Here is a 24483-nt window from a genome sequence, read left to right on the forward strand (position 1 = left end):
AGACCGGGACTGGGTCCAAGCTGATTATCTTGACTCTACCCCAGGACTTAGTTCAGTGCTTGGCACAGAGTAAGCGCTTAAATACCAAAATTATTACTACTGGTCTCTGCAGCTCCTTGTCTTCACAAGTCCTGTTTATACACAGATTGCCAGTGCCTCCAACTCTGACGTTCTCCCTAAACTTCATTCAATCGTATTTATTGAGCATTTTCCGTGTGCGGGGCACTGTACTAGGTGCATGGAAGGTATAATTCGGCAATACGGAGAGACGATCCCTTCCCACACCGGGCTTACAGTCTACAGTGCTCTGCACATAGTCAGCGCTCATAAATACGACTGAATGAATACTTCTGTGGTCTTGGCCCTACCCCACCCCTTTTCCTGGCAGTTGTCCCGGCCCTTGTTGCTTGCCCCTAGTTAATTCAAACAAAAAAGTTCATTTTCCGAAACATATACTTGGAGAAATTCACCAACGAGGGGACACGCTCCTCTATCCATCCCAAAATGAATACAGTCCCCGGAACAAAAAATGGTAACTAAGCCCCATCGCATCACCTCCACTCTTAACCGTTCTTCCCATTAACAGTATTTTCCCCCCCAATTTATCCTGAGCCACTTCCCCCCTTTCATGTACTGAAATATTTTGGCGGTCATCCCTCTCTCCCACTCTCCAAATTGCTTTTAACTTTCACTTTCTAGTCTTGGGAGACAGCATGCCCTAGGGGGAAGATCATGGGTCCCAAAGCCAGGAGATCTGGGTTCTAATCTCAGTTCAATCAATGGCTTGCTTTGTGACCTTGAGCAAATCACCACCTCACTGGACCTCCCTTTCCTCATCTGTAAAACTGAGATAAGAGACCTGCTCTCCCTAACTCAAACTGTGAGGTCTAAGAGGCGAAGATCTAATTATAAAGGAGCAAATTATCCTGTATCCACCTCAGGGCTTAGTGCAGAGTGGGTGCTAAATACCATAAACGTCCATTCATCCAAAAATGTCATTAAAATACATAAACACAAACAGTAAGCAAGTTAAACTTCACACGGGATGGTCAAAACACCGCTAGATAAAAATCATTTGGGGGGTGTGCAGATCCCCATTTTCTCCTAAAGCTGCAAAACCTTCCGAGAAGCCGTCTGGGAGAAGGAGTTAGGGCTTTGCCAAGCATTCCATCGAGAGAAATGGAGATCTAAAAACTCTTGACGGTTCTGGGGGACCGAATGGGCGGGGAAGATGAGAGAGAAGGGGGTAAAAGCACTTTTCCAAGGAGAGGGCAGAATGGATCACAATATTTAGCCTGGCTGAAGCAGAGTTGAAGACTGTGGGAGAGCTGTTTAGGGAAGGAGTGTGGGCCGGGGGGGGAGAGCCCGGGCCTGGGAGTCAGAGAATCTGGGTTTTAATCTCGGCTCCACCACCTTTCGACTGCATGACAGTGGGCAAGTTGCATAATTTCTCTGTGCCTCAGTTACCTCATCTGTAAAACAGGGATGGAAAAAAAAAAATAATGGTATTTGTTAAGTGCTTACTATGTGCAAAGCACCGTTCTAAGCGCTGGGGGGGATACAAGGTGATCAGGGTGTCCCATGTGGGGCTCACAGTCCTAATCCCCATCTTAGAGAGGAGGCAACTGAGGCCCAGAGAAGTGAAGTGACTTGCCCAAAGTCACACAGCTGACAAGCGGCAGAGCCGGGATTAGAACCCATGACCTCTGACTCCCAAGTCCAAGCTCTAGGCTGTGAGCTCCATGTGGGACAGGGACTGTGACCAACCTGATTACCTTGCATCTACCCCCTCACCTACAACAGTGCTTGGTACATAGTAAACACCTAAAAAACACCTCAATTATTAGCGTCACAATTATTACCACAATTATCATTCCTTGAACTCTGATCCTCAGAGAGGCTGAATATTAGATCGGAGATGCTAAGGGACTTGGGCTTCCACCCTAAAGGGCGAGTGTTGGCCCCGTCGTCCCGGGAATTTAAGAGCAGAAGATTCGCTGATATTTGGATGGGATTCTGGAGAAACCCTAACTATGATTTCCACAGGCTTAATTTCACTGCCTGTTGATTTACATTCTGCTAAAAGGGCATGGCTGGTGAGGCCAGACAGTACTGTTTTCTTTTTAAAATTAAAACCTCAACAGGGCTTGTGTATGGTCGTAAACTGATTTTTTTTTTTTTAAAAAAAAGGAATCATTTTTCGTAAGTACCCATATACTCCACAGGCACTTCGTTTCTATTATAGCATCAGGATCTTTCAAATACCCCAAAACACACCTTATCGTAACCTCCCGTGACATCTAAATCTCACCCAACAGTCAAAATGACTGTTTTGAACAGGGGCAGAACAAATCACCTATCATCCCCACGAGACGAACACACACAGGTGGGAAATATTCTTTTGGGAGAAATCTTTTAATATTCTCATGCGAGCGATCCTGGGATCTTACTAAAAAATAGAAACCTGCACTGGTAGCTCACAAAACGAGGGCACAGAACTCCTGGGACGCAAAGAAATGCGTACGACCACTTTGTATCGCAATTCGTAGCTGCATCTCCGCCGGACACAGGGGCTCGTTTATCCACTTCACTTCTCTGGGCCTCAGTTCCCTCATCTGTAAAATGGGGATGAAGCCTGTGAGCCCCATGAGGGACCACCTCATCACCTTGTATCTCCCCAGCGCTTAGAACAGTGCTTTGCACGTAGTAAGCGCTTAGCAAATACCAACGTTATTATTATTATTATTACAGTTCGATCTACCAAACTAACAAGATCCATGAAATTAGCCTGAGATTTGACACGTCGTACCCAAGGCACTGTCATCTGTCACACAGGAGCCCCTTTTGAAAAATCCAACACTAATCCGCTCATTCGCCGCCAAACCACGGTTTCAACAACAACGGAACAATTTCTAGTCACGCGACCCCCGATAAACCACTTTTTGCTACTAAGCATCCGCGAAACGGTGCGGAGCGGAGAAAAGGATTTTAGAATAAAGCAAATCCTTTTCTCCGGTCCGCACCGTTTCGCTCGGCCGTCGAGAGAGTATCTGTTATCATAAAATATTAAGGCCCTCAAAGCACATGGCATCAAGACAGGCGTTTAAACAGAATCCGAGATCACAGAGATGGCGGTTTTCCGATCAGGAAGGAGGCAGTGTGACTTCTATACCATACGCAAGACGGCCAGAGCCCCTGCACATTTTCTATCAACGATAAACACTGCGCTGTGGTAGACTACGTCATAAGGTACGTGCATAAGATTACACCGTCCTATGTCATAAGATCGTGGCTCAGTGGAAAGAGCCCGGGCTTGGGAGTCGGAGGTCATGGGTTCGAATCCCGGCTCTGCCCCTTGTCAGCTGGGTGACGGTGGGCGAGTCACTTCACTTCTCTGGGCCTCGGTTCCCTCATCTGGAAAATGGGGATGAAGACTGTGCGCCTCACGTGGGACAATCTGATTCCCCTGTATCTACCCCAGCGCTTAGAACCGTGCTCGGCCCATAGTGAGCGCTTAACAAATACCAACATTATTATTATATACAGAAGGTTACATCGCCATATATTCTGTCATAAGATACGTGCATACATTTATAAGCTTAGATTGTCATATGTTATAAGGTGGGGGCATATGTACATACATTATTCAATACATACATACAACATACATACACACCATACTCTGGTACAACGTACAATGTTGTGTATACAATATATATACACATACAACACATAAAATGTGTGACTGTGGGCAAGTCACTTAACTTCTCTGGCCCTCAGTTACCTCGTCTGTAAAATGGGGATTCAAAACTGTGAGCCCCACGTGGCACAACCTGATCACCTTGTATCCCCCAGCGCTTAGAACAGTGCTTTGCATATAGTAAAACGCTTAAAAAATACCAACATTATCATTATTATTATATGTACAGTACACTGCATATACTATACAATATATTGTACATGCATATGCATTGTATATACTCTATTTATATCTATAGATATGTGTGTATTAACCTAGGCTCTTCCCCTAGCCTAACCTTTTCCCCTAAATTAACTTTTACACCTAGCCAAACCTTTCCCTGTAGCCTAACTTTTCCCCCAGCCTAATCTTTTCCCTTAGCCTAACCTTTTTCCCCAATCCTAATCCTAACAGAGATATATTCTACACCGTAACATTTGACATCCTAATGCAGGAAACGATCAAGAAGCCCGGGGTGGCCAATGGTTGAGGGGGTGGGAGGGAGGAAACTGAGCTCTAACTGGAGCAGAAACAAAATTCCCACGCCTGGAGGGGGGCCATCAACCCCCAAAATCGTAAAACCGGTTCTGGGGAAAGGCGACCAAGGGGACAGAATTCCCAAAACCATTCCTGTGGAGGATCCGGGAATGGCAGGCCCAAGTTCCCCCAGGGAACGGAGGCAGCCGGAGGATGGGGAAGGGAGGGAAGGGGAACAACCCTGGGATAATAATAATAATAATGTTGGTATTTGTTAAGCGCTTACTATGTGCAGAGCACTGTTCTAAGCGCTGGGGGAGATCCAGGGTCATCAGGTTGTCCCACGTGAGGCTCACAGTCTTCATCCCCATTTTACAGATGAGGGAACTGAGGCACAGGGAAGTTCAGTGACTCGCCCACAGTCACCCAGCTGACAAGTGGCAGAGCTGGGATTCGAACCCATGACTTCCGCCTCCCGAGCCCGGGCTCTTTCCACTGAGCCATGCTGCATCTCTAATAACAAGGGTTAGGACAAGCCCCCCTCCGCTACCAAATAATTACAATAATTTTTGTATTTGTTAAGCGCTTACTCTGTGCAGAGCACTGTTCTAAGCGAAACAGGGTCATCAGGCTGTCCCACGTGAGGCTCACAGTCTTCATTCCCATTTTACAGATGAGGGAACTGAGGCCCAGAGAAGTTCAGTGACCTGCCCACAGTCACCCAGCTGTCAGGTGGCGGAGCCGGGATTCGAACCCATGACCTCTGACTCCCAAGCCCGGGCTCTCTCCACTGAGCCGCGCTGCTTCTCTCCACCCGTCTGCTGGGTGCCCTTGGGCGAGCCACTTCACTTCTCTGGGCCTCAGTGACCTCATCTACAAAATTGGGGATTGACCCCGTGACCCCACATGGGACAGGGACCGTGTCCACCCCACCGCTTAGTACAGCGCCTGGCACATAGTAAGCGCTGAACAAACACCGTGCTTCAAGAGGCGATGAGGAGTCTGGGCTTCTCTTGGCTCGCTGGCACGAGCAAGGCCTCGGCAGTCAGAGGGTGTGGGTTCTAATCCCGGGCTCTGCCACTTAATAATAATAATAATAATGTTGGTATTTGTTAAGCGCTTACTATGTGCAGAGCACCGTTCTAAGCGCTGGGGGAGATACAGGGTCATCAGGTTGTCCCACGTGAGGCTCACACTTAAATCCCCATTTTACAGATGAGGGAACTGAGGCCCAGAGAAGTGACTCGCCCACAGTCCCACAGCTGACAAGTGGCAGAGCCGGGATTCGAACCCATGACCTCTGACTCCCAACCCACGCTCTTGAGCCACCCTGCTTCTCCTTGCTGGGCGACCTTGGGCCAGCCGCTCTGCTTCTTTGGGCCTCAGTGACCTCATCTGGGAAATGGGGATGAAGCCCGCGAGCCCCACGTGGGACAGCCTCGTATCAACCCCAATGCTTACAACAGTGCTGGGCACATAGTAAGGGCCAAACAAACACCTTCTTCTTTATTATTATTATTATTATTATTATTATTATTAATTTCTCTGAACCGGAGAAAGATGCGAGGGGGAGCCTGCAGAAAAGCAGAGAGGATTCAGGTGCAGGGGGATGGGCTGGCAAAATGGAAGAAGAAAAGAAAAAACAGCACGGTCTAATCCATTCATTCGATAGTATTTATTGAGCGCTTACTCTGTGCACAGCACTGTACTAAGCGCTTGGAATGGACAATTCGGCAACAGGTAGAGACCACCCCTGCCCAATGCCAGGCTTATGGATAGAGCCCGGGGCTGGGAGTCAGAGGACCTGGGTTCCAATCCCGGCTCTGTCACCTGTCTGCTGTGTGACCTTGGCCAAGTCACTTCACTTCTCTGTGCCTCAGTGACCTCATCTGTAAAAAGGGGATGAGGACTGCGAGCCCCACGCGGGACAACCTCATCACCTCGGCTCTCCCCCGGCGCTTAGAACAGTGCTCGGCACATAGTAAGCGCTTAACAAATACCATCGTTATCACGGAAAGAGCCCGGGCTTGGGAGTGGGAGGTCGTGGGTTCTAATCCCGGCTCGGCCGCTTGTCAGCTGTGTGACCGTGGGCAAGTCACTTCGCTTCTCTGGGCCTCAGTTACCTCATCTGGAAAATAGACTGTGAGCCCCATGTGGGACAACCTGATCACCGCGTATCCCCCCCCCAGCGCTCAGAACAGTGCTTGGCACATAGTAAGCGCTTAACAAATACCATCATCACTGTTATTATTATTATTATTACGGTTGCAATGGGGTCAGGGAGAGGGGTAGCCCAGTGCTCTGCGCAGAGTGAGCGCTTAACAAATAGCATTATTATTATTATCGTGCCTGCAGGGGGGTCAGGGAGAGGGGTGCAGGGGGGAGAAGGGTTTAGGACAGTGCTCTGCGCAGAGTGAGCACTTAAATATCATCACGATTATTACTATTATTGTAGTTGCAGTGGGGTCGGGGAGAGGGGGGCACAAAGAAGGAGGGTTTAGCCCAGTGCTCTGCGCAGAGTGAGCGCTTAACAAATACCATTACTATTATTATTGGGGTTGCAGGGGGGGGTCAGGGAGAGGCGTGCACGAGGAAGGAGGGTTTAGCCCAGTGCTCTGCACAGAGTAAGTGCTTAAATATCATCATTATTATTACTATTATTATTGGGGTGGCAATGGGGTCAGGGAGAGGGGTGCAGGGGGAAGAAGGGTTTAGGCCAGCGCTCTGCGCAGAGTGAGCACTTAAATACCATTATTGGGGTTGCAACGGGGGTCAGGGAGGGGGGTGCACGGGGAAGAAGAGCTTAGGCCAGTGCTCTGTGCAGAGTGAGCGCTTAACAAATACCATTACTATTATTATTGTTGTAGTTGCGGTGGGGTCAGGGAGAGGGGTGCACGAGGAAGGAGGGTTTAGCCCAGTGCTCTGCGCAGAGCGGGAACTTAAATAGCATCAGCATTATTATTATTGGGGTTGCAGGTGGGGTGAGGGAGAGGGGTGCACGGGGGAGAAGGGTTTAGCCCAGTGCTCTGCACAGAGTGGGAGCTTAAATATCACCATCATCATTATTATTGGGGTGGCAATGAGGTGAGGGAGAGGGGTGCACAAAGAAGGAGGGTTTAGCCCAGTGCTCTACGCAGAGTGGGAACTTAAATATCATCAGCATTATTATTATTGGGGTTGCAGGGGGGGTCAGGGAGAGGGGTGCACGGGGGAGAAGGGTTTAGCTCAGTGTCTGCACAGAGTGGGAGCTTAGATAGCATCATCATTATTATTATTGGGGTGGCAATGGGGGTCAGGGAGAGGGGTGCACAAAGAAGGAGGGTTTAGCCCAAGTGCTCTGCGCAGAGTGGGAGCTTAAATAGCATCATCATTATTATTATTGGGGTGGCCATGGGGTGAGGGAGAGGGGTGCATGGGGGAGAAGGGTTTAGCCCAGTGCTCTGCGCAGAGTGGGAGCTTAAATATCATCAGCATTATTATTATTGGGGTTGCAGGGGGGGTCAGGGAGAGGGGTGCACGGGGGAGAAGGGTTTAGCTCAGTGTCTGCACAGAGTGGGAGCTTAAATAGCACCATCATCATTATTATTGGGGTGGCAATGGGGGTCGGGGAGAGAGGTGCACCAAAAAGGAGGGTTTAGCCCAGTGCTCTGCGCAGAGTGGGAGCTTAAATATCACCATCATTATTATTATTGGGGTGGCAATGGGGGGTGAGGGAGAGGGGTGCACAAAGAAGCAGCGCGGCTCAGCGGAAAGAGCCCGGGCTTGGGAGTCAGGGGTCATGGGTTCGAATCCCGGCTCGGCCACTCGTCAGCTGGGTGACCTCGGGCAAGTAGCTTCACCTCTCTGGGCCTCAGTCCCCTCCTCTGTCCAATGGGGATGACGACCGGGAGCCTCCCGTGGGCCCCCCTGATGGCCCCGTGTCTCCCCCGGCGCTCAGCACAGTGCTCGGCACGTAGTAAGCGCTTAACAAGCACCAACATTATTATTGAGGAGGGTTTAGCCCAGTGCTCGGCGCAGAGTGGGTGGGCGCTGCGTAAATAGGACTGAATGGAGGAGGAGGGCGAGGGTCGTGCAGCTGCGGGGTTGACCCCTGACCCCTGACCCCTGACCCCTGACCCCCGAGCGACCTCACCTTCCGACAGCTCCAGGTCCAGCTCGGCCAGGCTCTCCCGCACTTCTGCGGGAAGGGGCACCGCCTCCCCCGCCCAGCCGCGCTCCGCCATGCCCGGGATGGGGATCGGGATCGGGACGGGTGGCTCCCCTCCGCCTGCGGCCTCCGATGCATCCGCCCCGCCGACACCCTCGCACGGACGCTCCTGCACGCAGGACGCCTGCAGCTCCCCTTGCAATCGCAGCTCTTCTTGCAACGGCAGCTCCCCTTGCAATTGCAGCTCCCCTTGCAACGGCAGCTCCCCGTGCAATTGCAGCTCCCCTTGCAACGGCAGCTCCCCTTGCAATCGCAGCTCTTCTAGCAACGGCAGCTCCCCTTGCAATTGTAACTCCCCGTGCAACCGCAGCTCCCCTTGCAGCTGCTGTTGCAAGTGTAGCTCCCCTGGCAGCTGCAGCTCCCTTGCGATCTGCAGCTCCCCTTGCAGCTGCTGCAGCTGCAACGGGCGACGGAGCGGCTCCGCCCGGCGCACGGGGCTCTCGTCCCCCGCCCCGAGCCGGAGGAGGAGGAGGAGGAGGAGGAGGAGGAGGAAGAGGAGGAGTCGCCTCCCCGCGGGCACGAGCAGAGGAAGGGCGGGGCGCGCGCGGGCGAGCGGCCGGACCACGTGACGGCGAAGGGCGGGGGGGCGAGGCCCGGGGGGGGGGGGGCGGTCGTCTCCTAGCAACGTCGGCCGGAGGGACGCCATTGGTCCGCGGCTCTGCGGGCCCCGCCCACCGATTGAGAGGAGCCAATCGCAGGGGAGGGGGCAAGTCCGGGGGCGGGGCTGGTCGTAGCGGAGGAGCCAATCGGAGGGGAGGAGACAAGCGGAGGGGCGGGGCTAGTTGGAGGGGAAGAGCCAATCACGGGGGAGGAGACAATCGTGGGGCGGGGCTAATCGTAAGGGCAGAGCCAATCACGGGGAAGGAGACAATCGGAGGGGCGGGGCTATTCGTAAGGGCAGAGCCAATCACGGGGAAGGAGACAATCGGAGGGGCGGGGCTAATCGGAGGGAAAGAGCCAATCCCGGTGGAGACAAGTGTAGAGGCGGGGCTAATCGTAAGGGAAGAGCCAATCACGGGGAAGGAGACAATCGTGGGGCGGGGCTAATCGTAGGAAAGAGCCAATCCTAGGGGAGGGGACAATCCTAGGGGCGGGGCTACTTGTAGGGGAAGAGCCAATCTTGGGGGAGGAGACAATCCTGGGGAGGAGCAACCCTGGAAGAGGAGGCAATCGTAGGGGCGGGGCTGATCGAAGGGGAAGAGCCAATCCAGGGGGAGGAGACAACCGTAGGGGCGGGGCTAAATCATAGGGGAAGAGCCAATCCTAGGGGCGGATCCAGAACTGGGGGCGGAGCCAGCCAAACTAGGAGCCAATCCCAGAGGCGGAGCCAATGCTAGGGGCGGAGCCAACCCAGGCGAGGAGCCAATCGTAGGGGAGCAGCCAGTCCTGGGGGCGGGGCCAGCCCGAGTGACGAGCCAATCCCGGGGGCGGAGGCCTCCAAGCCGGGAGGGCGGGGCAAGGCCCGGGTTGGCGCGGACCTTTCATTCATTCATTCATTCATTCATATTTATTGAGCGCTTACTATGTGCAGAGCATTCATTCGTTCAGTAGCATTTATTGAGCGCTTACTATGTGCAGAGCATTCATTCGTTCAGTATTTATTGAGCGCTTATTATGTGCAGAGCATTCATTCGTTCAGTAGCATTTATTGAGCGCTTCCTATGTGCAGAGCACTGTACTAAGCGCTTGGAATGGACAAATCGGTAACAGATAGAGACAGTCCCTGCCCTTTGACGGGCCTACGGTCTAATCGGGGGAGACGGACAGACAAGAACAATAGCAATAAATAGAGTCAAGGGGAATAATAATAATGTTGGTATTTGTTAAGCGCTTCCTATGTGCAGAGCACCGTTCTAAGCGCTGGGGGAGATCCAGGGTCATCAGGTGGTCCCACGGGAGGCTCACAGTCTTCATCCCCATTTGACAGAGGAGGGCACTGAGGCCCAGAGAAGTGACTTGCCCACAGTCCCACAGCTGACAAGGGGCAGGGGTGGGATTCGAACCCATGACCTCTGACTCCCCAGCCCGGGCTCTTTCCACCGAGCCCCGCTGCTTCTCTATAATAATGCCAATAATGATGGTATTTGTTAAGCGCTTACTGTGTGCAGAGCACTGTTCCAAGCGCGCGGGGGGAGATCCAGGGTCAGCAGGCGGTGCCACGGGGGGCTCCCAGTCTTCAGGCCCATTTTCCGGATGAGGGCACTGAGGCCCAGAGAAGGGACGGGGCTTGCCCACGTGGGTATCAGAGCCCTTTCCCTTTCCCTTCCTTTATTCAATGGCAGTGAGCGAGCGCTTGCTGGGTGCAGAGTTGCGAGGCTGCGCCACACGCCCTGCCCACGCTGCACTTTCATTCATCTGCCCGGTTACCTTCATTCATGAGGCTGCCCGTCCGCCCAATCAGCGGCCTCCTTTCCCCGCCCTCCTTTTCCCATTGGTCCGGAGCGCGCACGCGCGCTAGGCGGCGGCGCGGACCCGCCCCTCCCCCAACCCCCCCCTCCCCCCACGGGGCTCTGCGCACGAGACGCTGCGCGCGCACCTGCTCCAGGCCGCCGTCACGTGGTAGCGGCCTCACACCTTCATTCATTCATTCATTCATTCATTCATTCATTCATTCATTCATTCATTCATTCACTCACTCATTCACTCACTCACTCACTCATTCATTCACTCATTCATTCACTCACTCATTCACTCACTCATTCACTCACTCATTCACTCACTCACTCATTCATTCATTCACTCACTCAATGTGCAGAGCACTGGACCAAGCGTTTGTTGCCAGTTTGTACATCCCAAGCGCTTAGTCCAGTGCTCCGCCTCTAGTAAGCGCTTAACAAATACCATCATTATCACCCTGCTTCTATTTATCTGCCATTGTTTTAATGAGATTTTTCATCCCCTTGATTCTATTTATGTTCTCTTGTTCTTGTCTGCCCGTCTCCCCCCGTTAGACCGTAAGCCCGTCAGTGGGCAGGGACTGTCTCTGTTACCGATTTGTATATTCCAAGCGCTTAGTACAGTGCTCTGCACATAGTAAGCGCTCAATAAATACTATTGGATGAATGCATTAATGAATAGCAAGCACTCAATAAATACTACTGAATGAATGAATTAATGAATAGTAAGCACTCAATAAATACTATTGAATGAATGAATTAATGAATAGTAAGCGCTCAATAAATACTACTGAATGAATGAATGAATGATAATATGGGTATTTGTTAAGTGCTTGCTATGTGCCAAGCACAGTTCTAAGCGCTGGGGGAGAGACAAGGTCATCAGGTTGTCCCACCTGGGGCTCACAGTCTTCATCCCCATTTTAGTCATTCATTCAACAGTATTTATTGAGCGCTTACTTTGTGCAGAGCACTGGACTAAGCGCTTGGAATGTGATAATAAGGTTGGCATTTGTTAAGCGCTTACTACGTGCAGAGCACTGTCCTAAGCGCTGGGGTAGACACAGGGGAATCAGGCTGTCCCACGTGGGGCTCACAGTCTTCATCCCCATTTTACAGATGAGGTAACTGAGGCACAGAGAAGTGACTCACCCACGGTCACACAGCTGACAAGTGGCAGAGCTGGGATTCGAACTCATGACCTCTGACTCCAAAGCCAGTGCTCTTTCCACTGAGCCACGCTGAACAATTCGGCAACCATCCCGGCCCAATGATGGGCTCACATTGACAGTGGAGGTCACTGAGGCCCAGAGAAGGGAAGTGATTTGCCCAAGGTCACACCGCTGACAGCTGGCAGAGTCAGGATTCAAACCCATGACCTGTGACTCCCAAGCCCGGGCTCTTTCCACAGAGCCATGCCGCTTCTTGAATTCGATAGAACTAATTGTGGTCATTTGTTTAGCGCTTCCTATGGGCCAGGCACTGTACTGAGCGCTGGGCTGGAGCCAACCAAATCCGGTTGGACATAGTCCCCATCCCACTTGGGACTCGCAGTCTTCATCCCCATTTTACAGAGGAGGGAACTGAGGCACAGGGAAGCGAAGTGACGTGCCCAACACTGTTAGCTCGTTGTGGGCAGGGAACTGTGTGTTTCCTCTCCACCCAAACGGCTACCTTACTGTTACGGGCTCTCGTTATATCCCGGCTAGACTACTGTGTCAGCCTTCTCTCTGACCTCCCTTCCTCCTCTCTCGCCCCGCTCCGGTCTATTCTTCACTCCGCTGCCCGGCTCATCTTCCTGCAGAGACGATCTGGGCATGTCACTCCCCTTCTTAAACAACTCCAGTGGTTGCCTATCGACCTCCGCTCCAAACAAAAACTCCTCACTCTAGGCTTCAAGGCTCTCCATCACCTTGCCCCTTCCTACCTCTCCTCCCTTCTCTCTTTCTACCGCCCACCCCGCACGCTCCGCTCCTCCGCCGCCCACCTCCTCGCCGTCCCTCGGTCTCGCCCATCCCGCCGTCGACCCCCGGGTCACGTCCTCCCGCGGTCCTGGAACGCCCTCCCTCACCTCCGCCAAACTGATTCTCTTTCCCTCTTCAAAACCCTACTTAAAACTCACCTCCTCCGAGAGGCCTTCCCAGACTGAGCTCCTCTTCTCCCTCTACTCCCTCTGCCATCCCCCCTTTACCTCTCCGCAGCTAAACCCTCTTTTTCTCCTTTTCCCTCTGCTCCTCCACCTCTCCCTTCCCCTCCCCACAGCACCGTAACTCGTCCGCTCGACTGTATATATTTTCGTTACCCTATTTATTTTGTTAATGAATTGTACATCGCCTCGATTCTATTTAGTCGCCATTGTCTTTACGAGACGTTCTTCCCCTCGACTCTGTTTATGGCCATCGTTCTCGTCTGTCCGTCTCCCCCGATTAGTCCGTAAGCCCGTCAAACGGCAGGGACCGTCTCTATCTGTTGCCGACTTGTTCATCCCAAGCGCTTAGTACAGTGCTCTGCACATAGTTAAGCGCTCAATAAATACTATTGAATGAATGAATGAACTGTATATATTTTCATTACCCTATTTATTTTGTTAATGAATTGTACATCGCCTCGATTCTATTTAGTCGCCATCAGTTTTTACGAGATGTTCTTCCCCTCGACTCTGTTTATCGCCATCGTTCTCGTCTGTCCGTCTCCCCCGATTAGACCGTAAGCCCGTCACACGGCAGGGACCGTCTCTATCTGTTGCCGACTTGTTCATCCCAAGCGCTTAGTACAGTGCTCTGCACATAGTAAGCGCTCAATAAATACTATTGAATGAATGAATGAATGCTCTTATATTGTCCGCTCCCAAGCGCTTAGTACAGTGCTCTGCCCGTGGTAAGCACTCAATAAATATGAATGAGTGAATGATTCAAACCTGCCTGTCATCGTGGAAAGCCTAGTGCCTTCACCCAACAGTATTAGCCCCCATTTTAATAATGTTAATTATAGTATTTATTAAGCACTTACTATGTGCCAAGCACTGTTCTAAGCACTGTGGTGGCTACAAGTTAATCCGGTCGGACTTGGCCCCGTCCCGCATGGGGCTCACCCTCTTAGTCCCCCTTTTTTTTTATGGGGGATGAGGCTTCTGAGGCCCAGAAAAGTTAAATTGACTTGCCCAAGGTCACACAGCAGACACGGGGCGGAGTCAGGATTAGAACCCAGGACCTTCTGATTCCCAGGCCCGGGCTCTATTCACTAAGCCGCACTGCTTCTCTAATTTAATATGCCACCGCTTCCCGGTCCCACCTCTGCATTCCTGTCGATGTTGTTGCCCCTCGTCTTTCTATTCTTTCTATGCTCCTCGTCTCTCTACGAGAAGCGGCGTGGCTCAGTGGAAAGATCCCGGGCTTGGGAGTCAGAGGTCATGGGTTCGAATCCCGCCTCTGCCCCTTGTCAGCTGTGTGACTGTGGGCAAGTCACTTCACTTCTCTGGGCCTCAGTTACCTCATCTGTAAAATGGGGATGAAGACTGTGAGCCCCACGTGGGGCAACCTGACTCCCCTGTGTCTACCCCAGCGCTCAGAACAGTGCTCTGCACATAGTAAGCGCTTAACAGATACCAACATTATTATCATTATTATTATTATTCACCGGTTTCTCTTCTCACCTTGGGGGCCTCAAACTCCCGACAATAATCCCTCTGAAACCCAGGCACTTTTTCTCACTTCTCAAAAAGCTGCCGCCCTCTGGCCCCACCTCAGACCCACACCAACGTGGCGCGCACACACTTCATTTCACAAATCGTGACCTACCAGCACGACCTAGGGAAAGAGCACAGATCTGGGACTCAGAGGTCATGGGTTCAAATCCCAGCTCTGCCACTATGTCAGCTGCGTGACCGTGGGCAAGTCACTTCACTTCTCTGGGCCTCAGTGACCTCATCTGGAAAATGGGGATGAAGCCTGCGAGCCTCACGTGGGACAACCTGACTACCCCGTATCTACCCCGGCGCTTAGACCAGCGCTCGGCACATAGTAAGCGCTTAACAAATACTAACATCATTATTATTAGATAGTCGGGTCGGACTCGGTCCCTGCCCCACTTGAGGCTCAAAGTTTAAGTTCGAGGAGGCTTTAATTTCCAATTTACAGTTAACGGGGACAGAGAAGGGAAGTGGCTTACCCAAAGTCAAACTGCAGGCAAGAGGTGAAGTCAGGAATAGAACCCAGGTCACCTGGCTCCCAGCCCAAGCGCTACTAAACCACAGTGCTTCTCACCAACTCTTTCTGAAGAGGTCTCTCCCCTGCTCTTTAAATCTATTCCCTCCGTTTGTCTCTGGCCACATCCCCTCACCTTTCACTGCCTCTCCTGCCCTCTCTCATCGCCGTCTTCGACCTCTTCGACGACGCTTTCCCTTGTCTTTGCGCCAACTCGAGTTTCCCCCCTACTATCAAAGCCTTCTCCATCCCAAACCTCCCTCCGGCTATCCCTACTCCCTATCCGAGCTCTTGGAATGGGTCGTAGACACCCGCTGTCTTGATTTTCTTGCCACCGACTCTCTTTCTGATCCACATCCATCAGGTTTTTGACTACTTTGCCTCACCGAAACTGCACTGAGGTGCCCAATAACGTCCTTTAAGCCGAGTCTGATGGGGTCTATTCTAATCCTACTAGACCTTTCATCCACTTTTGACACTGGACCACTCCCTCTTTGAATCACTATTATAATAATAGCTGTGGTATTTATTAAGCGCTGACTACTTGCCAAGCAACGTGCTGAGTGCTGGGATAGACAGTCCGTCCCCCCGCCCCCCGCCCATTGGGGTTTACAGTGTAAGTAGCAGTGAGAACAGAATCCCCATTTTGCAGATGAGGGAACTGTGGCATAAGGAAGTTGTGACGTGCCCAAGGTCAGCATGGCCTAGGGGATAGAGATTGGACCTGGGAGTCAGAAGGACCTGAGTTCTAATCCTGGCTCTGCCACTTGTCTGCTGTGTAACCCCGGGCAAGCCACTTAAGTTCTTTGTACCGCAGTTACCTCATCTGTAAAATGGGAGTTAAGACTGTGGCCATATGGGCCACAGATTGTGACCAGCCTTTAGTGTTTAGAACACCACCTGGCACATAGTAAGCGCTTAACATACCCCCCCCCCCCCCCAAAGCAAGGCAGACAAGTGTCGGGAGCAGGATTAGAACCCAGATCCTCTGCCTCCCAAGCCTACGCTCTTTCCACTAGGCTACGAGGCTTCTCAACAATCAGGCCTTGGTTTTGCCAACGTGGTATTTATCTGGTTCTCCTCTTCCCTCTCTCCCGGCTCTTCCTCATTCTCATACGCCGGCTCCTCTGCCTCTCAGCCCCCGAGTCTACAAGTCCCACAGAGACATGAGGGAGACTGCTTTTCCTCTTGCTGTCAGTAACCGTGCGTCTTCAATGCCTCCCCAAAACTTTGGTCGGTAATTCCCTAACCTTTTTGAATGGACCTACGCTTGTTCCCCTTTAGTTTCAGAAAAAGGATTTTACTTTAGGTGTTCACACAAACACCTCAAAACAACTCTTCGGTTCGTGACCGACTGGCGCCAGAGTTACTCTTTGAACGCTCTTAGTTCAGAACAACCGGGATTAGCGTGCGGGTATCAACAGGAGCATTTCAGGAGGGTGGAAGGCAGGGAATTCACTTAAGGATGAAAGGGAAAATGCGTATTTGGAGCTTAAAAGGTCTTCTGGAAAAACGAGGGTCAAAAGCAGGGTTTCAATACACCTTTTTCTTCCCCCGAGACCCAAGAGTCACGGCTCTGCTCGCGAAAAGTACGGAACACCTTAAGTCAAACTACATGTCATCAGCAAGCGTCTTCTTGACAAATGTTGGGGGGGGATTCTGAGAACTGTTCAAAGAGCCTGAAATGTGAGAAGGAGCCCGGCCCTCTTGAGAAGCGGCCCTCTTTTTGAGCCAGGATTAGGGTCCAGGGAGATCCTCTGCACACTCCCTAAACTCACAGTGGATCCCATGCTCTGGCAGCAATATCAAAGTTCCATTTAAAAAGAAAACCTGATAGTGATATGAAGGCGGAACTACATCAAGGGGCCATGCACAAGTCAATGGCACTTCGGATTTAATGCTTTTACAAGGCATCCAGCTATACACTTTAGAAAAATAAACATATAAAGTCATTTTGTAGTTTACATTGGTGACGTTGGCAAGGCATGATTTAGCTGTTTTAAATTTTACTGTTACCACACAGGAATATACACTGCCCTAATAGCGTAAATGAACAATCACCAAACAGAGCCATTACATTATACTTCAGCAACACCGCGCAGGGAACACACCACGTTTAATCCACAGCGTTCACAAGCGGATGTCATTATAGAAAGCCTCAGTATTTGCCTGCAAAATGAGTTGTCCTCAACCTTGGGCTGCATCAAGATAATCCAACTGTCACACTTGGGAACCTCACTGGCTTGGCTTATTTTTTTGGTCTTTTGATGGCAGGATTTTTAGAAGCGAACTCTAAATAGAAATAAAGTTACAGGAAATGTTAGCAATTGAGCAGAATTTTACTTGGCAGCAAAAGCAAACTTGATGTATGAAAAAACGATCCAATATTACCAGAAAGCACTGCACCAAAACACAGGTGTTTTAACTAGTTTAGCTCATTTAATTACAGAGAGTAACATTTTCAGTGGGTTACCACATTAGGCTTTCAAAATTAGTAACCTGAAACTTGATCTTAAGAATCTTTTCAAATAAAAATAAGGGTAATGACCTCATTTAATCTGGTTCCCTATGCTAAAAATCAGGCCGAGCCGTGGATTTTAAAATAAGCATAAACAGTCTGTATTTGTATAACTTGAACTGGCCTTTGAGAACATTTCTATCCATTTTTTTCCCCTAAAAAAAATGACCATCAACATATTTTCAAACAATTAAATAAGTGCCATCATAAATTAATTGATAAATATGCAGATACCTCCTTCTACTGGCTAAATGATGCCACTATGCTTCAGTTCACAAATCTATGCAGAGGGTATTTTATCTTGTGGCAAATCACTATTCAAAAACTGATCAAAAATTAACACAATACCTCCCCTGCAGTCCTGTTCAAAAAAACAGGCTTCAGCAAAATTGATCGAGAGCAAATAATGATTTCAACATGGTTTTAATTAAAAATCTTGCATTTTAATCCCTGTCAACAATTCAAATATTTAAGTGCTGCATAAGCATCTCCCTCGCTGAATAATGAGGCAGCAATTACCTTCTTTGTTTGGAAAACTGAGAATTTCATATACTTGACTTACCAGACTGTGCACCACCTAATCTCTGCTGGATAATCTCTAAATGATGAATATATTCAGTTAATGAACGTTCAGGATCCTGAGAGCAAGCTACTGACTTTTCTGAAACTGGACTTGGAGATGAAATAGATCTTGGGGAAAAAAAAGCCACATACAAAAAAATCAGAATGAAGTCAAAGATCAACAACACAGCTCAGTGTGCTAAGCCGTAGGCTGGCGGCTTAGGAACTGGTTTAATTCTGATTCTGCCCCAAATCCCACAGCCTGGTTTCAGCAAGCTCCCTACACTGTTTCAATGTGTTACCTGTGGAAAAACAGCAAACACCTTCACGAGATTATTCTGGGAAATGTACAGAAATGATTCTTAAAACCCTCTGTGATGTAAAGAGGTAAATATACTAGGACAGCTTTAAGTTATAAAACTAGTTACTCCATAAAGTAGCACTGGAAAGAGCACAGGCCTGGGAGACAGAAGACGTGGGTTTTAACCTCGGCTCTGCCAACTTCTGTCTGTGTGACCTTGGGCAAATCACTTAACTATTCTGTGCTTCAGTTCCTCAACCGTAAAATGGGAATTAAATACCTGTTCTCCCTCCTTCTTAGACTGTGAGTCCCATGTGGGACAGGGACCGGGTCCCACCTAATTTAACTTGTACCAACCCCAGGCCTTAGAAAAGTGTTTGACACAGAGTAGGTGCTTAACAAATACTATTAAAAAAAGGAAGCTCATAAAACCAAAAATGATTCTTTGAGATCAGACGTTCACAAAGCTGAGGAAACTTAACTTGAAGGTCAACAATTCCCACTGGCATATTAACTCTTTCAGGGGATTAAGTGTCACCATGGTATGCTCAAAAGAAGTGCCTCATGAGTAGTTCACGACCATCGAATATCACCGCAGAATCATGTCTAGTTGTAACGTCTATATATATTTGAGATTTGACCACATGCTGAGTTGAAGAAAGGAAAACAGTCTTTGGTTCAAGTAACAGGAGCCATTACTGGATAAAAATAGCCATGGCACTGCTGGGGGGAAATGACGTGAGTACATTTTTAGGAATCTATTTTCTCACAAGCTGGAATGACCTACAGTATTCGTGTTTCAACCAAACGAAATTATTTACTATTACCCTAAATGTTAACTCAGAATGCAACATTCTTCCTAAACTCAACGTCCCCCCAGGCTTCATTCTTGCCTTTCCCATCCCCTTCTGCTTAGACGCTCCCCAAGCCGGGAACTTCCGCTAGACTTCATCTCTCCCCATCTTCAGTCTTTTTAAAATCCCACCTCCTCCGGGTGACTTTCACCAGTTAGTCACTTCTGCCCAAGTCATCTCCTCCCAACTACCCCTTCAGCATTTCTGCACTCACGGCAAGTATTTGACTCTTTCATCTTCCTATCTGTAAACTGTATTGTGTCTGCCTCCCCCATTAGGTACCGAGCTCCTGGAGAGCAAGGACTGTGTCTTCTACCTCTATTTACCGTATGCTATTCGGTATATAGCAGGAGTACAATGAATGCTATTCATTCACTCCTTGAGGCAATTCAATATATTCACTATTCTTTAACTCTCCAGGAACAGGACCAAGTGGGATAAGCACAGGACTGGGAATCATGAGACATGGGCTCTGATCCTGTCTCTGCCACTTGCCTGCCGTGTGAGCTTAGGCAGATCACTTCAATTTTTCTTCCTCAGTTTCCTCAACTATAAAATGGTGATTAAATTTCTCTTCTCCCTCCCTTTTAGACTGTCAGTCTCATGTGTCACAGGGACTATGTCTGATCTGATTACACTGAATCTTCCCCAGTCCTTAGCATAATGCTTTGCACACAGTAAGTGCTTAACAAATGCCACTCTTATTGCTATTTTATATATTTATATAATGTTAATAATAATGATATTTGCTAAGCGCTTACTATGTGCCACGCACTGTACTAAGTGCTGGGGTGGATGCAAGCAATGCAGGTTGGACACAGTGCCTGTCCCATGTGGGGCTCACAGTCTCAATCCCCATTTTACAGACGAGGTAACTGAGGCAAAGAAAAGTGAAGTCTCTTGCCAGTCTCTTGTCACACAGCAGACAAGTGGCGGAGGCGGGATTAGAACCAATGACCTTCTGACTCCCAGGCCCGTGCTCCATCCACTACGCCAAGCTACTTCAAATATATGTGTGTGTGTATATATATGTATATAGTATAATGTACATACATACAAAACATAAAAATAGGAAAATCAATGCTTTTTTCAAACAATGGATGTTATCTAGTCAGTGTCCCAAGTATTTTATCAAGTATTTAATTTATGAGTGGTGAAATGAAATGCCTAGCCTCATAGTAAATGATCTGAATTACCAAGAAATGAAAAAGCATAAACAGAAATCAAAATACACATCTGCGAATAATATCAATCAATCATATTCACTGAGCGCTTTCTGTATGTAGAGCACTGTACTAAATCCTTGGGAGAATACAACAGAACAGAGTTGGTAGACAGGATCCCTCCTCACGACGAGCTTTGTCTAAAGAACACTGGTAACTCACTGGGAGATGAGAGACACCAGAACCCCTAGCTGCTTCAAGTTCTCTGCTTCTGAACCTTTTGGCTTATATCACTGTCAGAAGAGGCAGTTATTTTGAAGTACTCTCACTCCTTTATTTATCTCCACCTACCTCCACAAAATAATGGAAGGGCCCAAATACATGGACAAAACCTATATACCAACTCTTCATCCATATACCAGGCTTTCACCAAATGCAAAAAAGCAATCAATAGCATTTACTGAGTGATTACAGTGTGCACAGCAACCTCTCTTTTCTGCCCTCACATTGTAAACAAATGAAGACTAATTTCTTATTGCTTGCTTTTTTAAACATATTTCCCCCCCAAGAAGAAAACAAAGCAAACACTGTACGATACTGAATACTAACCTTTCCCAAAATCGGTTTATGGGTGCAGGCTGTGGTTTTGTGACTTGAATACCATTTGCTGTATGGCATAAGGAAACATCCCGGGTGGGAGGTGAATCTCTTGCGTCAGGTAGAGGTTGTTTTGTAACTTCTAATATTTCTCCAGGTACTAATCGACATTGAGAAAAATATGCAAAGAAAATGAACTTAACATTCAACTGTTTTCAAAGCCTCAAGGATCGATGCTCTAAATGGGCTTGGACTGCTATCAAATCCCAGAAAGTTTCAAATCAGCCGTTTGCTGATCATCTACCATTGCATGTGGCTTTTTCTCCATCATTTACATTAGAAACATACAATAATACTTAACTGACTGATGGACCAAAGTCAATTCACTCTACCATGGTGTGACATTTCAGTTTTACAATAGCATTCTATCATTTCAAGTTCAAAGATTTGCCTTCAAAGCTTACCCCAGTTACCTTTACAATGGATACTTTTTTCAAATACCTAAATCCATTCTTTTACTTAGTAGAGTTCCACTTTTTCACACCCGGGGAATACATATAAATGGAAAATGGGCCCCCATCTGACTCCCTTTCCCTGGCCAATGATTCCCAAACTGTTGTTGATTCCTTTTGCCTCTACAAAGCCTATGTGAACATATTCAGAGGTCAGTGAAGACTAAAATTTCTGCAGTCACGTAGTTAATGAAACAATTCAATCCTGACCTGTGTCAAGTTCGGTACCTCCAGTCAGGACTCCTTTTCGATCAACTGCTTGCCACTTTTTCACCAAAAATCTTAATCTGCAATTAGAAAGTACGTTGAAAACAAAATACAGAAGTGCCCTCATTCACTCGTTCAATCGGATTTGCTGAGCGCTTACTGAGTGCAGGGCACTATAATAAGCGCTTGGGAGAGTACAAGACAGACATGGTTTCCTGCCCACAACAAGCTCAGAGTCTAGAGGGGGAGACAGACATTAATATATAGACATAAATAAATAAAGATCAAAGGTTTCAGCTCTTTTCCTGAAGCCCAAAGAAGAGAAGTCGGCTAGCACTTCATCCTTAAGACTAATCTGGTTCCATTCCAGCTCGGGAACTCCACGACCAGACCAGACAGATGTATGAGCTGCCCTCCAATTTCAAAGGCCCTAGGAGTCCTAGACTGCGGTCCAATTCTCCAGGTCAGTCTGGTTCCAAATCAGTTTGGTTTGTGTTGTGTTTTTTTATGGTATTTGTTAAGTGCTTGGCACATAGTAAGCGCTTAACAAAGGCCATTAGTATTTTTATTAATATGTGCCAGGTACGGCACTAAGCACTGGGGTAGATACAAGCTAATCCCGGTTGGACACAGTTCATGTCCCACATGGGGCTCACAGTCTTAACCCCCATTTTACAGATGAGGTAACCAAGGGACGGAGAACTGAAGTAACTTCCCCAAGGTCCCAGAGCAGACGAGGAGTTGAGGCAGGATTAGAACCCAAGTCCTTCTGACTCCCAGGCCCATGCTCTGACCACTAGGTAAAAGCTGCTTAAAGACGCTGCTTCTCGTCGAACCAGCCTGGAGTTGGTTCGACTCTAGGGTGTGCCTGGGTCCAGCTCTGTCGGTTAACCAGTTAACTACCCTAGGGTCTGCAAACCAGTTAACTGACCTACAGTGGACCCCAAACTGCAAAATAGCCCATGAAACCAATCCAGCATCGTGGAGGTCCTTCAGCTGAGGAATGATTTACAGCCACTTCAGGATACCTAGCCATTTCACAATCCCCAAACCCATCAAGTTTACAGTGGAACAACTCTGGCTGCAAAGAAAGGGCTTGGAACACACGTGAACCTGCAATTCACTTTGTTATTCCGATTGTTGCCGTGTCCACTAAAATTTTCAATCCTGTTAGCTACTAGTGCTCAAAAGGTCACACTACGTATTTTTTATAGAAGGAAATGTTCCCTCTGGGTACCAGATAGCTGGCAAGTTTTGTTAATCATATAGTTTGATTTCTTTTCATAATTCAAAAGGAATCCTACTCAATTTTCCATACTGAAAAGAATAACAGCTTCATTATAAAAGGAAATTCTTTTCAAGTTGATCATGAAAACGAGAAAAATCTATGCTGGCTTAAATTTAACTTTCACTAATAAAAATACTTTCAATCCCAAGGCATTCCTTAATAAGTAAGCAGAATCTAAATGAGTTTAGTAAATGCTATATGATCTGCACATAGTAAGTGCTCAATAAATATTGACGATGACAATATATTATAATTATATATTTAACAGAATGGAAATTATAGCAGATTAAATTTTACTTTTTAACGAGCCTTTTCTTTTTACCATTTAAAAATATTTGTTTTTTCATCTCCGAATAAAAAGGAAATATTACTACGTGATTTGGGAGATAAAGAAAACAGAAAATTAAGAGGCAGTCTGCTGATTTGCAGAGATTTAGCAGAGACTAACTTTGGAGTAATGAGAGCTGATCGTTTGGTTTGGCTTTTACCTCAATATTGCAATAACTACTCTCACTGCAGTTCTGAACTTTGTAAAAGGACGAGGAGGTATGGCCTTGTGGTCTGCTTTCGAAGGAAATACGCCCAGACGTGAAATCATTGAAAGTGTTTCTTGTTCAGATTCCTGGAATCCGCCAATCAGTAGCAAGAGGTATCTCTTCTGATATATCAGAGCTTTTCTAAAGCTTTCTGCCCGCAGAAAATGTAGATATAATTTTTCCACCTAGAAATAAAATAGCAATTATTACAGGAGGCAGAAATGTCTTTAAGTTTGGAAAAAAAAACCAACAACCCCCCCCAGCACAAAAACATTCCAAACAAAACTCCAAACTACAAGTGGCATTACTCCTTCAAATAAAACACGCTAGAAGAGATCATTTCAAAGTTCATATAGCATAAATTATTCTTTACCAGGAAAGAAACATAAAACTGTAAAATGAGACCCCCCCCCCCGAAAAATACAGTCTTTTTCAGGTACTTCATTTTTTTTCAACAAAGATGACGACCATCAGACGTCTCAAATATCAAAGCCGATTAAGAAATATTTTACTGTTCACTACCCGGCTCCACCTTGCCCCTGGGGCCCCCTGCTCTCAACATGCTGCCCGACAACCTCGACACATCCCCAGACCCGGCTCTCCCTTGCACCGTCGAGGAGACCCCCCCCCCCGACGCTGCCTTCCATCACTGTGGAGGGAAATAGAAACGCACTTACAGTGAAAACCTCATTCACTTTTATACATCCTGTTAATGACCTTACTTTAACATTAGAAGTGCGCACAACAGGGCTAGGTTCGTTTCTCAGGACAGATTTAACCGGTCCAGGCTCAGCATGCTTCAGGGAAATCTTCTGTCGTTTCCACACATTCTTCTCAGGCTTCTGTAATGGACCGCCATCTATACGGTCTACGTATTTGTTCTTAAAATAAAAACCACAATGTCAAAAGGTGAAACGATAGAAAT

General features: G+C 48.2%; 2 protein-coding genes across 10 annotated transcripts in view; both read right to left on the reverse strand.

Moving 5' to 3' along the window:
• Nucleotides 1–8536, reverse strand: part of DIP2A (disco interacting protein 2 homolog A) — a 154161-nt gene extending 145625 nt beyond the window's left edge. For all 3 annotated transcript variants that reach the window (XM_039912499.1, XM_029069562.1, XM_029069561.1), the window contains exon 1: nt 8349–8536. In XM_039912499.1, the coding sequence (XP_039768433.1) occupies nt 8349–8439 (91 nt within the window). In that variant the 5' untranslated portion in view covers nt 8440–8536. The remainder of the gene's footprint in view (nt 1–8348) is intronic.
• An 8362-nt stretch (nt 8537–16898) lies between these two features.
• Nucleotides 16899–24483, reverse strand: part of PCNT (pericentrin) — an 89821-nt gene continuing 82236 nt past the window's right edge. For all 7 annotated transcript variants that reach the window (XM_029069559.1, XM_029069558.1, XM_029069557.1 and 4 more), the window contains 6 exons: nt 24281–24439; nt 23511–23743; nt 21738–21814; nt 21028–21175; nt 18102–18229; nt 16899–17313 (listed from right to left, as the gene is read on the reverse strand). In XM_029069559.1, the coding sequence (XP_028925392.1) occupies nt 17270–17313; nt 18102–18229; nt 21028–21175; nt 21738–21814; nt 23511–23743; nt 24281–24439 (789 nt within the window). In that variant the 3' untranslated portion in view covers nt 16899–17269. The remainder of the gene's footprint in view (nt 17314–18101; nt 18230–21027; nt 21176–21737; nt 21815–23510; nt 23744–24280; nt 24440–24483) is intronic.

Source organism: Ornithorhynchus anatinus, chromosome 7 (assembly GCF_004115215.2).
Source record: "Ornithorhynchus anatinus isolate Pmale09 chromosome 7, mOrnAna1.pri.v4, whole genome shotgun sequence".
Lineage (NCBI taxonomy): Eukaryota > Metazoa > Chordata > Mammalia > Monotremata > Ornithorhynchidae > Ornithorhynchus > Ornithorhynchus anatinus.